Raw genomic sequence first — 17,821 nt, forward strand, 5'->3', positions numbered from 1 at the left:
CATTAATACAGCTGGTTACAGCACAAGTGAAATCATATCCACCAGATTTTGCGATTTAGCATGGGTTAATTGACATGACCTTTAACGAGATTTTAGTGAAGACCCACGAAAATTCATAGTGGTTTGATGTGATGTGCCAATTATTAACGGGCATACGCTAACCAAAGTTTTGGGATAAACAAATAATTCTTCTAATAGAAAAAAGAAGAAGGAGAAATATCTGTTACCTTAAGAAATTCTTCATCAGTATAATATTAAGAGAGACAATGAAAGCTGGTAGAAAGTCTTTGTTTAATTAGCCATATATCTTACAGTTGGTGCCAGAATAATAATAAGAATTTGCACCAGAGAATACAGAATCGTCCTAAGATTTTACAGTGAATAATTGTAAGGGGGAAAAAAATGGAAAAGACCTGCCCCAGAAGATAAGAAACTGGAATCATGGAAAGGGAGAAGAAGGGTAAAAAATTGAGAAAAAGAAAAGACAAAAAAGGATTCTATTGAATACATCATCTACTGATAGTGGCTTAATAATAATTTGATGGGGTTGTTGGAATTAAATCTTTTGTTGTTGTTGTTGTATACAGCAGTTTTCCTAGTCTTCTGGGCTTCAACTGAAGCATAATGAAGGGTGAGTCTTCACTGATCAGAGCTCAACTTTCATCTGGGGTACATTATTTGAACCTGTGTTGCAGAAACAAAATTTTATATAATAAGAATAAGAACAATGTCAATTTTGTTGGGCCTAATGAAAATGATGTTCAATGAACATGCCAATAATGTGTGACTTTTCTGCTTTATTACCGTTGAAACTTGGGGATTGAATTGGTGTTTTCCAGTTTGCAGTTTGGCCAAACCCCATCTGCACAATGGTGTGGAGATCATCCTCACAGAATGTTAATGGAAACTGAAAAGTCATTGGACAGAAATATTAGAGACAAAAGCTTGTGTGTATTATCATTGTAAAACAAAACAAAACAAAACCAAACAGAATTTGCTTTTAAGGTGAGAGCTGTAGTAATCCCAAATTTAAGACTGTTGTTTACATGTATTGATTGCACTTATGAATTATGATAAGGCTGTTTATTGTACCTTTAAGGTCACTATCACAAACAAGTTGTAATCCATAACTACCTAATAATAATGATGATTTTGCATACAAAAAGTAAACAAAGAATGTAGTAATGCATAATGTACCATTTTTCTTTCATTATTAATTTGTGGAGAAAAAGTAGAAGAAAGTTATTATTACCTGAGAGCCAACTTCACTAAACCCATTTAGGGGAGGTAATTGCAAGGCAAGATTTTGGCACAAAGATGTGTCTAATGGGTCCACTGAGCAGTGGGTCACCGTTCTGTTAGGTATGTTATTATGGATAACTGGGTTTTGCTGAGGCTGGTGCCCATAAAAGGCTTGTGCTGAGGAATCTAGAGGGAATATTGGATTTTGGTGTGTTGCCAAAGAATTATTAGATTGAAATACCTGAAAACATCAAAAGCCAATGAACCCCATTTCAGGAATCTTCTTAAAAGACCTCAAAAGCAACAAATTTGTGGAGAAAAAGTGAACCATGCAGTGTGTCTAATGCCAAGGAACTTACATCTTTTGAAACAAGATTCTCAATACCAAGATCCATCCTTGTGTTAACAGAAGCCAACTTCATAGACAGGAACTGACCTCAGAGAGAGAGAAAAAGAGAGCATAACTTAGTGAGCAAGAATACAAACACACACATGATGACAATCATTTGAAAATTGAGATGCTTATTTGCTAAGATTGGTTACCTCAACTTGACGCTGCAATGACTGAACATAATTTATAATTTCATCCAGCATAAGTGCTTTGCCAGTGACCTATGAGGAATAAATAAACAATTGATATACCCAAGTTAGTAAAAGTACTACTGAACCTACATTTACCAAAACTAAAAGGTTTTGGATTTTAACTTATTTTCTCACCTTATTGCAACCTGGTACAAGATCTTGGAGCAGCTTCATCCGTTCACTGATTTTCTCCCTCCGTACCTGTTTCATGGTTAATTAAATGTCAACATGAAAGCTACACACGTTTTGTTGGAAGTGCCATTAGTAAGAACCAAAAGCACTAATTCTTACACGTTCTGCAAGACTATGGCTGTCAGTGGCTTGGCCTCTTCTTGCTCTCACATGAATGTAATCTTTTGGTGGCTCAGGAGGTTTTGAGTTGCTTTTGTTCTGTTTCTCTTCCACTGCTTTGGACTCTTCCTCAACCTTCACTGGCCCTTTTTCATTTCCCTCACCATCATTTGGCTTGGTGCGCTTTGAATTTGAATCCTCATTGACTTCAACACCCTGAATTGAAAAGGACACATTCAGATTTCAGAATTGCCTTGCAGAATCAAGGTTTTAGAAATGATCCTTCACTACATAAGCCACAATTTCTCGCGATATGAAGAAATGAGACAAAAGCACAACCAGGATCATAATTTGAAACTTTATGCCAAAATGAAAAAACCCATAACAAAATAGAAGTTTGACTTCAAAAAAAGCCTTTTTTATTACCTTGGAGGGATTGATGGAGTTAGAAGTTTCTCTGGTTTTTCCTTTGGAAGATGCTTTTCTTTTCCTGGAATTCGTCATATCTTGGTGAATTTTCATCCCAATTTCTCCATTCGGTGTTTGCTCAGATATTGTAGATTCCTCTTGAGAATTGGTAACTTCCATTTTCTCCTGGTCCTGAATTGCTGAATTCTTGTTCTCTTGGGTACCCATTTGAGATCCAAGTGTCATAAGCAAAGGACTACTTGAGATTCTAGATAACTTTCCACCATTTTCCACCACTGGAGCAGATCTTTGAGCCAATTCACCGTTGTTCACCCCCAATTGGACATTCCTACCATTGAAACTCCTGCTGCCAAAGCAAGAAAACTTTGCTGCCCTCTCAGCGAAGCCAGGGTCAGCTGAGAATTCAGCCACACTGGAATTCAAAGTCATTGACTTTCCTCCCAAATTTGCCAACCTCTCGTTCACCAAACTCTGGACAGTCTTAACCTTTGGAGGGGAACTCAAAGGGGTGGTGTAACACGAAGTGTTGGGGCTGATACTGCCATTATTCATGTAAGAAGAGGCCACAACCAAAGGGTGAGGAGAGTGGTGTGGGATCTCATCAGAGCTCCCAATAGCCCCCAATCTCCCCACCAATTCCCTGATGATGAAATTCTCATTGGACATGTTGCTGTTGCTGTTGGGGTTGGATGATGCTGCAGGAGATGAGACCATTGAACTGAGTTCTGAGGAATCAAAGTGAAGTCCATGATGATCTGCTGACTTGTCCCAACTGGGGTTGTAAAAGCAATCCTGGGTTTGGTCAGAGGCAGAATTCAGAAGTGTTGGTTGAATTCCCATGGTGGGTGAGAGTGATTGCCAAGAGGGCAGTGAAGAAGGTGGTGGTGGTGAGGGTTGAAAGTGAAGGGGATGATGCTGTGTTTGTGACACCCCATCATTGAGAAAGAACTGATTTTCCATTGGCACAGGAAAGAACAGAAAGGAAGTGAATTTGGAGGAGTTTGTTAACTTGAGCTTTATTATGTCCCTGGAAGCTGAAGCAAAATGATTGTGATTTTGGGAAATTACATTAGGAAACAAGGAGAGGATTTAAAGGAGGAGTTATAGCAATGTGGCAAAGTGGGACAAGTGTGTGTAATTGGAGTGATTAATGAAGTGGGTTGGGTTGGAGTTGAGATGAGAGAGAGAGTTTGGTGTGAAAAGGGAAGTGTGTTTGTTAAATGTTAAATAAAAAGATGGAAAAGATTGAGAGAGAAGTGAAAGGAAGGGGGAAGAAAATGGATGGGACTACAATGGGGTTAAATACACCCAAAATAAGTGAAACACTCTATTCTATTCACCTTTTCTTTTTTAATTTCATTTAGGGTTTTTTTTTTCATTTGGTAAATGCTATAGTAAATAAATAAATAAAAACAAAAGCTTTTCTCAAAACAAATGTATTCATCATCATCATCATTTTTTTTAATGGATAAAAAGATAAATCATTAATATTGGTTGAAAAGTAGTTTAGGTTTTGAATATTTAATAAAAAAATAATATGTGCTAATATCCTTGTTAAAAACAAAGATAAAGCAAAATTGGGACATGAAATTATAATTAGAAGTATCACTCTACTTCAAAATAGAATAAGTTAATGAATACAGAATTATTTGATGTGAATTTGTTTGCATAAAATGGTAAAGAAATAAATAATATCTCACATTTAATGATGAAAATGAAGTAGACTGGGTAATACCTATCTACTATATGTATCGTTTTAAAAAAAAATATCTCATTACTTGTTAGGTATTTAAAAAAAAAATTGTTATAGATTTTTTTCATACCAGTAATTTTTAAATATAAATTCAGATAAAATTAATTTTTAAGTACACTTCAAATAATTTTGTAATAAAATATTAGTGAAAATAAATTTGATCTTTATAAAAAAACAAATTTAAATAAGTTGGATCATAATTTTAAAAAATTATTATTTTTAAAATAAATTTAATTTCATAGGTCTAAATTAAAAATAATACATATGTAAACTTAAATTCTAAACAAATATTTAATAAATGTGTGATTAAAATACTCATATTTATTACACCATGAATATTCATTAAATATATTATTATTTATTTAATATCCGTTAGATAATTTATTCTAAATATTTATGAGAATAATGTTTTTTTGTCATCTATACTCATGTCAAACAAAACAATTAAAACTAAATCACAGATTTTTAATATATACATACATCTGTGATGTCTTCATTGAATTATATTTATACCTTTTTGTTCTTTTTAACTATTCTAATGATTTTATCTCGTTGATACGAGAAACAATTATCTTCCATCTTAAGAAATCTATGTTTGTCATACTCCACTAAGATATTGTTTTCACTAATAAAAAAATTATGTTAAGTATATTATTGAAAACACTCTATTTTTTGTTTGTTTGAATTAGAAGATAATGGATAAGAAGAAAAGAAAAAAAGTACAATAAAAAGCGAGGTTGGATTAAAATGCATGCAACATGATATATTTTTCTTTGTTATTAATTATTTTACTTATTTTTTAAACTATTTATTATTACAATAGAAAAGTGAAAAAAAAAACACGTATAAATAATTATAGATTAATTACTTACATAATATTTAAAAATATTTTTTTTTGCAATAACATGTGATCATGTGTGCAAGATAATAAATTAAGTTGTGTCTTTATATACATTTGTTGCTTTTTAGTTTTTCTAACATGCCACTTGGCTTTTTTCCTTTTTTTCCACCATTTTTACAATGATTTATCACATTAAATTTGTCATGGTTTTGTGTCTTGAGATGAAATAAGGCAAAATGAATGAAATGTTTGTAAAATTAAAAAAAGGTTAATATAAATATAAAAAGAAAAAAAAGAGTTTAATTAGAGAAAATTAAAGAGATGTGAAATTAATGAATAGTAAGTGTCTATCTCTCCCCGCAAAAGACGGAGGAGGGCGTTGGTTGGCCAGCATTGGACGTCAGAACACCAAAATGTGTCGTCGTTTGCTTTCCTTTTCTTCACACTTTACGGATCTAATGGAAGCCAGGAAGGATCGACAGCTCTACAAAACTTATTCTATTTTTCCATTTTTCTTTTTCTTTTTATATTTTTTTTATATGAATATTGATATATTGACAATCCTACATCATCACATGATATATTTATTATTATAAAATAGTGTTTTTAAGCATGAATTTCAAACACTTCTCTTAAATGGTGTGTCAGTGTCAGACCGATACTCGTATGACACTTGTAGGACACGTATCTCTGAAGTGTCAAATTCAAAAAGTATTTGTTGGATTTTTGAAAATTTTAGTATGATTCCAACGCAATTTTAAAAAAATAAATACATTAATTTTCTAAAAACTCAAACTTATTGTATAAATTTTTATTATGATTATAAAAATAAGAAACAAATCCTTTTGAACCAGTCATGAAAAACATTTTTCTATTCCAAAAAATAATCTGTAACATACTTGTGAACATAAATATTTATTTTCAATTTATATAATTCATAATTATATAACATATATATTTGTGTCCCTGTGTCCTACATTTTAGAGATGATATGTATCTTTATGTTCGTATCTGTGTCGTATCAATGTCCGTGTCTGTGCTGCATAGGTTTTTAATGAAAAATTTTTAGAATAATTTTTTTAGTATACTTTAATTTGTAGACTAATTATAATTTTTTTTTATTCTAAATCACTTTTTAATTTATAAATAAATCAGTATTTAAGTATATCAATATGAGGTTATTGTTAATGAAAAAATTAGAAGATTTGATACTGATAAATTATAAATGTTTCATATAAAAAAAAATAGTAATTTCAATCCAAAATTTTAAAGTACTAAATACACTTTTTTTTTCTTATATACTACTTTTCAAGTTTATTCTTCTTTAATATGAAATCGTACTTATAATCTTAAGATAATATATATAAGATAAATACTTTAATAAAAAAATTCTACGAGAAAACGTGTTAAAATTACTTTTTATCTCTAAACTAATTTTTAAAATTTTTTATCTAAGCAAAACTTAAATAAATGACAGTTTAATCTATAAAATAATGAAAATTGTGATTTAGTATGTGATGTAAAAAGTATAAGAATAATTATGTCGTTTACGATAATTTCAACCTAATATCAAATTAGTTCTAAGAGAATACAACTCTGTGTGAAATTCTTTTTAAAAAATTAAATTAAATGTTAAAATACTGGCTTGTTATATTTTTGAGGATAAATTAAAATTTTATTATTTTCAATTATTGGTTTCCACCAAAAATATCACGTGCCCTTAAATTAAAGGAAGTTTAAAAGGTTTTTGAAAATAGAAATGGACCTACATTATTTAAAGACCTATTTAATATTAGAAAAATATTTAATTTTTCGTAATTTCTCCAATTAACTTAAGCAATGTTTATCACTTTCATAAAGTAAAGTCACTAGTTACTCATTTAAAAGTATTATATCCTTAGACACGTGTTTTATATTTTGAGAGTCCTTGAGCTCCTTCGAGCTAATTCATCTATATTTTTTTCTCTGGAAATTTCTAGTTTTCCTTTATTATATAATTCACCAAGAAAAAAGGTATTATAGTTGTTTTTTTTCTTTATAAATATCAAATTTCTTTTATTTATCATAATTTTTTTTCGTCTAAACTTTTCGGTGTATTTAACATTGTTTACTTCGAGTCAAATTATTTAAAAGAATTTAAGAAGTTGGATTTTTAAAAAATGTGCACAGTAAATGAGATAACACTATTTTTTTCTTATATTTTTAGAAGTCTTGATTAATTAATTATGAGATAAAGAAAATTATTTAAATTAGTTATTTAGTTTATCATGGGAAAGTTATAAATTATCACTCATAAGTGAGTTTTCATATCATCACTTGTACAAACATAACATGTTTTATAGTTTGAGGAAGTTGCTTATTTAGAGAAGAGAGTTGATTTAACATTTTTTTTCTTTCTTTTTGAGTGTTCAAATGAATATTTGAGTGGGTAACTCCTTATCAAAAAATAATTAATGTAAACTTCTTCTTACTCAAGTGTCAGACGCACAAAGTAATCTCAAGTTACTAACTCTTCATCAAGTAAGAGAGTCCATAGGAGGAGAAAATTTCTTCACCATTTCTCTTCTCAAATTTTAAGCCATAACTTGAGTGATAAACATCATCACTTGAGTAATTAGAGATGATTAAGTAGTAATGCTCTATCTTAAATCTTAATAATGATTGTCGAAATTTCACCGTCGAGTTAACTCCCCTTATCTAAATAGATAACCAATTAAACAAAAAAAAGCCTAGATACAGTTTGTTACATCTCCCAAAGAACACAAAGAAAATTAAAAAAAAGAGTTTCAGAAATGCAAAACCTAACAATAAAAAAATCACAATAGCTTAATCTAATTGAAAGTTTTTATTCCTAGGTTGATCCAACCTGTAAGACATGAATCTAATCACATGTGAAGGGTAACAACTTATTCAAAATCATGATGGATCTATCTTCCATTATTCATCAGATTTGATCATGAAAAAGATAAATAGTTGGACTAAAAAGCGGAAGAAAAGACAAAGTGTTTTAAGTTTTGAAAGATGAATTTTTTTAGTAAATGAAGAATGAATTTGCTTTAAAAATATTAATAACCTATTTTTAAATGATATTTTCATTCTTCATTTAATTTAACTTCTTTCTCTTAATCCTAGTAAACTAGGTCTTACTCTCCAACAATAAAAATTTCACCATTAAAATTCCGTTCACCAAGGAAAAGATATATGAGTAGGCTTCAGGTGTGTTTTCCTCTATTTCCCAAGTAAAATCATTACATTTCAAATCTCATAACATTTTAATCATGTTTATGTGTCTACCACAATTTTTTCACCCGATAATCTTCAATTCTAACTAGTTTTGCTTAAAAAAAATGTTGTCTTTAATATAAACTTCACCAAGTTCTAAGATTCAATATGTATTTCCTCAACTAACATAGAAGACATCGGGTAGGTAGGCTATATGTGTATGTAAGTTAAGTTTATAAACCATTAGACTTAAATTTTTCTTTTTGAAAATATGATAAGGCCCAATTGACTTAGGAGCCAACCTTTTTAACTTAATAACACTTCCAATACTTGTAAAGTTCATAACAAACAAATAAAATATCAGTTGCAAACTTCAAATGCCTTTTTCTTTGATATTTGTAATACCCTATAGAAGATATTGTTGTAACATATAATAACCTATATGAATAACAAAATCTATAATAAAAAAGACATTCACATAACATAAATAAGTGTCATACTTTGATGCCTTCAAGTCAAACAATATAAAAAAAACAAACTATTATAGAAAAATTAATTTATACAATTGAGCTTCAATATACATCAAATTCAAAAGTATATGTAAACATATTCCAAATTAAAGGATAAATTAAGCAACTTTAGATGTTGCAACCAAAATTTCACTTTTTATTGAACTTTTCAAAACAATATTATATATTTTTGAACTTGTTTATCTGGAATACATAATTTTAGGTGAGATTAACAATGAGTGGTAAGGTAAAACAAAACCAAGTGATTTCAACATAGTATATTTCAAAACTTAGTAATTCAAAGGCAATACGTGAATCATATCTCAATGAAAGAAATATAACTTAAACTCGTGATATAGTCATGCGTGTTTGTCACTAAAATCTCTTTAACTTTTCTTTAAATGTTATGTTGGCCTAATGTTAAGTTCAAACATTTTGAGAGGCGTCCTTGGAGGATTTGAACTAGGGGACTTCCACGTCCTGTTAAGGTTATTCAATTACAATGACTTGAATCCCCTTAAGTGATATGCATTTTAGCAAACATACTTTACAAATTCTTTTCTCAAATACTTCATGAAATATAAAGTATACTTAAACATTTTTGTCTACTAGGAGCTATATTCCAATATAAAGAAGCAATGATTTCAACAAATCACATACACTAGTTTAAGAAAAACATTTATTTATTAAAATGATTCCAAGAGTTAAGGTATTGAAACTTAATAATCTTATACTTCTCATATGTCACATCTCACACAACAATAAAGTTTTGATTGGTAGAAATTGAAAAGGAAAAAGGAGTGAAGTGATGGAAATGCAAGGAAGAAAAGAAGAAGGAAAGACCTTATAATCCAAGTGCCTTAAGCAATAAGAAAATCTATTTGTCTTTCAGTTCCCAACTTTGTTTCATACCAAACAAAATCAATATAGGGTTATTTAGACTTAAAATCACAAAAGTGAATTCACTGAGTGCATTGTAAAATTTTTTTATGTCACTACCTTAAATTTGCTAGAAGAATTCTAATTCTATGTCATTACCTTTTCTCTCTATTCTTAGCTTTATTTCATACCAAATGAGAACAAAAAATCAATCTAGGGTTATTTATACTTAACAAACATAGGTAAATTCACTAAGCAGATTGTAAAAAAATCAAATACCACTTTCTTAAATTTATTGGATGATTCTAATTTGGTGAACTTATGTCAATCTTATAGAACCCTTGATTATGGGGCTACATAGGTTAAGCGTACCTAAATTTGCTATGTGAATTACATTCTTTGAGCAAAACTAATTTTTTTAGGTGACTTATAAAAAATATTTTAGACGTTTTTCTTTTCTTTGTTGTAGAATTTTAATGGACGAAATCAATTTCATTGAGTGAATTATGTGTAATGATTAAATCTTTGTTCTAGATTCCTTGAGCAAAATTTGTTTTGTTGGGCCAAAATGGTATAAGGAAGAAATAACTATCTCTATTCAAATTTGGTTGAGTGAAACTTGCTACACTATGCAAAACAACTTGATTTCTCATGAAGACTTGTAACTTTTTTGGGTGTTACAATCTACACATGACTTTTGCTTATTTAGGGAAGTTCTCAATCTCTTTTATATCCACTTGACCTTATTAATGATTTGTTGTAGCAATTCATGTTTTACTAAAACATTCTTTCCATCCTAATGCTAACAAAGATGATTCTTGCATTTCCTACCATACAATGCTTGATAAAGTGTCATTCCAATGCTAACCTAATGATTGTTTTTATAAGTGAATTTCACTAATTAAAATAACTCATCCCAACTTCCCAAGTGCTTTAGGACGCAAGTTCTCAATACATTTTTTAATGAATGAATTGTTCTTTCTAACTTTCATTTAGTTTATGGATGATAAATGAAGTTAAGCCTTAAACTAGTTCCTAATGCTTCCTGCAAAGTCTACCAAAATATTAAGGTAAACCTTGAATCTAATATGATACTATAAGGAATTTCATGTAATATGACAACCTTGCTGATGTAGAGTTGTGCTAGTTTGTGCATAGATGTTCTTAAATATACCTGTAAGCACTCTTCATTAGATGATTTACTTTGACCCATACATCATCATGTCTATTCATTTCATGTGACAAATGGGTAACAAAGTCCACTAAAATGTTATCTCATTTCCACATAAGTATATTTAACAATTGTAACATGCCTTTATGTTTTTGATGTTTTCCTTTGACTTTTGACAAGTTAAACAAATTGAGACTTCTTTGAATCTTGATAATGTGATAAAAGGATATTGTCACACCCAAGTTCAAGTCCCTAAAATTTTCAATCAATTTAAGCTCCTTTATCACACCTTAACATTTTTTTCCTACTTAGAGCATCAACTATCACATTTCCTTTTATTGAGGTGGTACATTAAGTAAAAGTCATGATATTTAAAGAACTTTATCCCTATGTCTTGTATTCAACTTCTTTTAGTTAAATAGATACTTCATGCTCTTTTGATCACTAAACACATCAAACCCAAACCATTCAAGTAATGTCTCCACATCTTTAAAGAAAAAATAATTAATATCAATTATAAGTTATGAGTTGGATAATTTCTCTCATGCATCTTCAATTGATAGGAACCATTAAAAAAACCTTATTCCCTTTTATTGAAACATACCACATACGCTGATAACAAAGGACCTCTTTTTACTAGGGATTACCAATATGGGTGCACCTGTCAAAATTTGCTTTAGCCATCCAAACCAATAAAAATTCTTATCTTTGAAATAGTTGGCACTTTGTACTGAAGAATTGCCTAAACTTTTGAACAATCCACTAATATTTCATTGGATTATATGATTTTTCCTAAAAACTATACTTTTGGCATTCAAAACTTGCATTTATATAACTTAACATACGACTGTTTCTTACTAAAAATACTCAAGACAATATTAAGACATTCCTCATGATTCTTATGAGTGCTAGAGTAAATCAGTATGTCATATATGAGTAGCACCAATAATTAGTCTACAAAATGAAAAAAAAAGATATTGTTCATTAGTCCATAGAGATAATATGAGCATTCATCATTTCAAAATATATAAACAATAAATTCATAGTGACTATGCTTAGATTTGATAGTTGTCTTAAAAAAAATTTCAACTTTAAAAAGAATGAGGTTAACTTGGTGTCAAATCAACTTTAGAAAAAAAACAACTACATTATGTAATTGATCCATCACATGATCAATCCTTAGTAGATGATACTTATTGTTTATATTGAACTCGTTCAATTCCTATAATCAATACACAAACTAAATGAGTCATCCTTTGTAACTAACAAAACTATAACACCATATTGAGATTCATTAGGTCTGATGAATTATTTTGTCGATAAATCTACAACTTACTTTCTTAACTTTGCTAATTCTATTGTGGTCATCTTTTAAGAGGCAATTGACCTAATAATTGATCATCAATATTTGATGAATGATACTTATTTTAACAGTGAGCTTAAATGAGTCATCCCTCTTCTTAACTAACAAAACTATTGGACCTCACATACATACATTAGGTTTGATGAATTTTTTTGCCTAAAGATCTTCAACTTTAATTTGACTAATTCTTCATCCTATCATCATTTCTAACCTTTGTACAAATAAGCAACCTAGAAAACCTTGATCCTTCTTGCATATCCTTTAAGACCTATTGGGCTAAAATAACTTTATTCCATTGGACTCAGAAAATATAAACTTTTTTATTGTAATCTATCATAATATGATTGAGGTAGATCTACCACCACTAGATGACTATGATTATAAATATTATTTCTTATGCTCAAACCTCTTCATGCTATTATTCTTATTATTATTTTTCAGACCCTTTGTTACTTTGGCCTTTTATACTGAAATAGGGAATTATCACAATGACACCATGATAACTACTTTTTTTATCTTTTGTATCAATCTATTCTCTAACCTTTTACACCTCCAAGTCTTAGAAATAGCTTGGGTGTAGATTTTAACTAGGTGTTTAAACCTAGTGGCATACTCCATCATGAACAAATTTCCCTATTACAGTTGCAAAAATTCCACCTCTTTTGCATATTTAACATGTTTAGGGAAGTACTCCTATATAAATCTCTCCTAAAAAATTTCCCAGATCATTCATCATTTGTTCCATGCCTAACCACCAAAGCTTTATTTCCTTAGTAGGTAGATGACACAAGATAATTTTCTATATTTAGAAAATTGGGTTGACTAAAAGATCTTTTCATTGTCTTTGACCCATAGATTAACTTTGTTAAAACTCGTTTTTTTGTTGAATATAAGAGGGTTATGCCTCAGGGACTCATCAAGGGTGAGCTAACATCAACAAAGTCATTCATCATGAGACATAACATGTTAATATCAACTCAAACACATCATAATATATTCTCAATCCATGAATCTCATAATAACAACAAATTAAACCTTCCTCGTAATCTACATCTATAGGAATCTCCAATTTCATCTTTTATGACATCAGGGTAACTTGATGACTTTTGGAAGATCCATATTAGGCCTACCCCACTAGAACTCATTCTTGGTCCTTTTGCTATACCAATCTTATCCCCATTAGTTAGGATAGTTTTTTGCTCAAAATCTCATAAAGAGTAGTAAAAGAACCTCCCAAACTATTTATCACCTGATATCTTAATCTAGGTATCTACCTTATTTCAACCAATCAAATCATCACCCAAACCAATCAAATTCATACATATATTGAAATGTGATACAAATTTCATACATCATACCACTTAAAGTTATAACAAATCATTCAATATTCAATTTAAAACATGTAATATTAAGTATATATTTCTCACTTGAACGGGTGAATCTTGCTCAAGCAACATTCTTCACCGAGCATGGGAAATTTATTGACTCTCTCTAGCTCAAATTGTGAACTCACCACTTGAGTAATACATCTTTTCGCTTGAGCAAACATGCATTTATTGAGCAATGGTAGCTTTGGAGGAAAAAAATGATGTGATTATGGAACATGTAAATATACAACATTGAAATATATACTAAATATGTAATAACTTTTAATTTTAATTTTAATTTTAATACGAAACTACATAGTTTCGAGACCCTCTTAGTCTAAGTAACTAATTAACTACAAAAAGCGTTCTAATTTAGGCTCACAAACACGAGGGTCCAACTCATTCCTATAAATAGGTTGACCAACATCATGATAAAATACAATATACACATTTATTAGTATTTATCACACTCAATATTACAGTAAATGAAGATGAATATTCCTTGTCTGATGTGATGCTTTAATGTAGCGTACGTAATCGCACGTAATCGTAATGAAGAAAGAGAGGTTTTGATGAACCCTAATTGTAGAGAAAAATAAATATAACAAAAACTTTTATTCACTTGTATATTAGAGAGTAAAATACATGGTGTATATATAAGAAAAAGATTAAGACCTAGCTGAAACAGAAAAGGAAAGTTGGGTCAAACAAACAAAGCCCAATAATTTAAAATAGAAAATTAAATATATTAACACCCCCTCAAGCTGAGGAGTAGATATTTGTCAGGCCCAGCTTGGATTTGAGAGTAGAGAATTGTGCGAAAGCAAGGGGCTTGGTGAATATGTCAGCAACTTGCATTGCAGAAGTAATGGGTAGTAGTTTGAGGAGACCAGAGTTAAGTTTTTCACGAACTAGTTGGCAATCAATTTCGATATGCTTGGTTCGTTCATGAAAAACTTGATTGAAAGCTATTTGAAGGGTAGATTTGTTGTCACAGTACAGGGTTGCAGGCTGGGAGAGAGGAAGATGTAAATCCTAAAGGAGGTAAGACAACCATTGTAACTCACATGTGGTGGTGGCAAGGGCTCTATACTCGGCTTCAGAGGAGCTGCGGGAGATAGTTGACTACTTCTTTGATTTCCATGATATTAGGGAGTCTCCTAAGTAGATGGAATATCCAGTGACAGATTTGCGTGTGGTAGGACATGTTGCCCAGTCAGAGTCACTAAAACCACAAAGGTGAAGTGAACTAGTGTGAGAAAAATATAGTCCTTCACCAGGGGTGCCCTTGAGGTAATGCAAAAGACGTGAGACAGCTTGCTGATGATGAGTTGTGGGTGCAGATATGAATTGGCTTAAATTGTGGACAGCGAAGGCGATGTCTGGTCGCGTGTTGGTTAAGTAAATTAGACGTCCAAGGAGTCTTCTGTATTGAGAAGTGGCATCAGCATCGAGAGGTGAGCCTTGGTCGGGAGAGAGACGAGAGGTGTGAGTCATAGGAGTGGCCACAGGTGCAGAGTCAAGCATGCCACTTTCTTGAAGGAGATCAAGAGTATACTTGCGTTGACTTAAATGAAGACCAGTACTGTTGCGAGCAATTTCCAGTCCCAAAAAGTAACTGAGATTACCTAAATTTTTTATCTTGAAGTGATGGTGAAGGGATGCAGTAATTGTACTGATTTCCTTCGTGTCATCACCAGTTAAGAGCAAGTCATCAACATAAACAAGAATAACAGTGAGTTTATCATTATTATATTTAAGAAAAAGAGAGTGATCAGCAACACAAATAGAGTAATTATTTGATAAAAGAAAAGTAGAAAGTTTGGCGTACCATTGGCGACCAGCTTGACGAAGGCCATACAAAGACCGTTGAAGCTTGCAAACATGCTGGGGAGAAGGAAGAGAGAGGCCAGGTGGAGGGGTCATGTATATCTCTTCATGGAGATCACCATGAAGAAATGCATTATTGACATCAAGTTGTTTTAAAATCCAATTTTTGGTAGTGGCAATAGCAAGCAGAAGGCGGAGGGTAGTAAGTTTAGCAACAGGTGCAAAAGTGTCTAAGAAATCAAGTCCTTCAAGTTGGGTAAACCCTTTGGCAACAACTCTAGCTTTGTGGCGCTCAACAGTGCCATCAGAATGGTATTTGATTTTATATACCCATTTACAACCAATAGTTTTCTTTCCCGGAGGGAGAGGGGTAAGTTGCCAAGTATTGTTAGCAGCAAGAGCTTGAAGCTCATCTTGCATGGCAGATTGCCAAGAAGCATGTTTGGAGGTTTCGTTATATGTTCGAGGTTCAGGATGAGAATTGATAGAGGAAATAACATTTCTAAAATTGGAAGATAAGGAATTGTAAGACAAGTAATTATGAATAGGATATCTACTACTTACAGTGTTGGTTGCAGTGTGGAAATCTGCAAGATAGGCAGGTTGTCGGTGAGGACGAGCTGATCTTCTTGGAAATTGGGGTGAGATGCTTCCTAGAGATGCAGGCGGTGATAATTCTGATAGAGGTGCAATGTTGGATGCAGGAGCAGAGGCACTATTTGTTGGAAGATCATAGGATAATGAGGCTGGTGGAGGAACAGTATTGGGCGCAGGAGTAGAGGCACATGGCTCGACAGGAGGTGTAGTATCAGAAAAAAAATCAAAAGCAGAATTATATGCATTAGAAATAGGGAGAGATAAAGTGTTAGGGTCCTTAGGCAAGCCACTGTCCAATTTATATGGAAAGTGGTTTTCATGAAAGATTACATGTCTTGATATCTCTATGCTATGAAACTTTAAATTTAAGATAATATAACCTTTTGTATTTTGCGGGAAGCCAAGAAAAATACCTTTCATAGATCTATCATCTAATTTTTTCCTATGTGCAGTAATGGTACTAGCATAACAGAGACAACCAAACACTTTTAGAAAAGAAATGTCATATGGTTTTCCAAATAACTTTTCATGAGGAGTGATGTTATCAAGTAATGGAGTAGGAATAGCATTTATTAAGAAAACAACATGATTTACAGCAAATTCCCAAAACATAGGAGGAAGATTTGCTTGAAAAAGTAAAGCCCGAGTTACATTTAGTATGTGTTGATGTTTACGTTCTACAATGCCATTTTGTTGTGGTGTTTCAACACAAGATTTTTGATGTATAATTCCCTTTGAAGCATAAAAATTTGACATAGCAAACTCAACACCATTGTCAGTACGAATCGTTTTGATATTAGTTTTGAAATGATTTTGAACGAAAACAGTGAAGTTAATGATGTGTTGACGCACTTCATATTTGTTATGCAGCAGAATAACCTAAGTATAACGCAAGTAATCATCAACAATAGTCAAGAAATAACGAAAACCTTGCATAGAAATTATGGAACATGGTCCCCAAATATCAAAGTGTACAAGATCAAAAATAGCAGAGGTAACAGTATTACTTAAAGTGAAAGGAAGTTTTCTCTGTTTTGCACGACTACAAGTGTCACATACATGATGAGTATCAATAGTAATAAAAGAGTATTGTTTGCTTAAGACATGTAATCTTTCATGTGAAGAGTATTACGAAAGTGGACTTTAAGCCTAACTCAACCCCATAAAACCGACTCATAGGGTTTATGTTTGCACCCACTTATATATAATGAAAGGCTCTATTCTCTAATCGATGTGGGATCTCCAACACACCCCCCTCACGCCGAGACTACCAACTCGTGCGTGGGACTATATATTATGGATGGTCCGATAACGGCCCGATAGCGGGTGGCACGATAGGCCCAACACAAACACTCGCTAGGATAGGCTCGAAATGGCTCTGATACCATATTACAGTAAATGAAGATGAATATTCCTTGTCTGATGTGATGCTTTAATATAGCGTACGTAATCGCACGTAATCGTAATGAAGAAAGAAAGGTTTTGATGAACCCTAATTGTAGAGAAAAATAAATATAACAAAAACTTTTATTCACTTGTATATTAGAGAGTAAAATACATGGTATATATATAAGAAAAAGATTAAGACCTAGCTGAAACAGAAAAAGAAAGTTGGGTCAAACAAACAAAGCCCAATAATTTAAAATAGAAAATTAAATATATTAACACTCAACCATCATATACTGAATTCTAATACTTTTTACATGTACTTTCATTATTGACAAAGATCGAGAACCGTACCCATT

The 17,821-nt window shown here is 31.5% G+C and overlaps 1 protein-coding gene across 1 annotated transcript; it reads right to left on the reverse strand.

The window, feature by feature from the left end:
• Positions 1-274: 274 nt before the first annotated feature.
• On the reverse strand, positions 275-3,817 carry LOC137818663 (transcription factor bHLH62-like). The gene is made up of 8 exons (XM_068622216.1): positions 2,542-3,817; positions 2,116-2,331; positions 1,960-2,025; positions 1,786-1,854; positions 1,602-1,673; positions 1,253-1,483; positions 805-907; positions 275-684 (listed from the first exon to the last, which is right to left on the reverse strand). Exons 1-8 carry the CDS (start codon positions 3,502-3,504, stop codon positions 647-649), a joined length of 1,758 nt encoding a protein of 585 aa, XP_068478317.1. The 5' UTR covers positions 3,505-3,817; the 3' UTR covers positions 275-646.
• Positions 3,818-17,821: the final 14,004 nt, after the last annotated feature.

This window comes from Phaseolus vulgaris, chromosome 10 (assembly GCF_000499845.2).
Source record: "Phaseolus vulgaris cultivar G19833 chromosome 10, P. vulgaris v2.0, whole genome shotgun sequence".
Classification (NCBI taxonomy): Eukaryota; Viridiplantae; Streptophyta; class Magnoliopsida; order Fabales; family Fabaceae; genus Phaseolus; species Phaseolus vulgaris.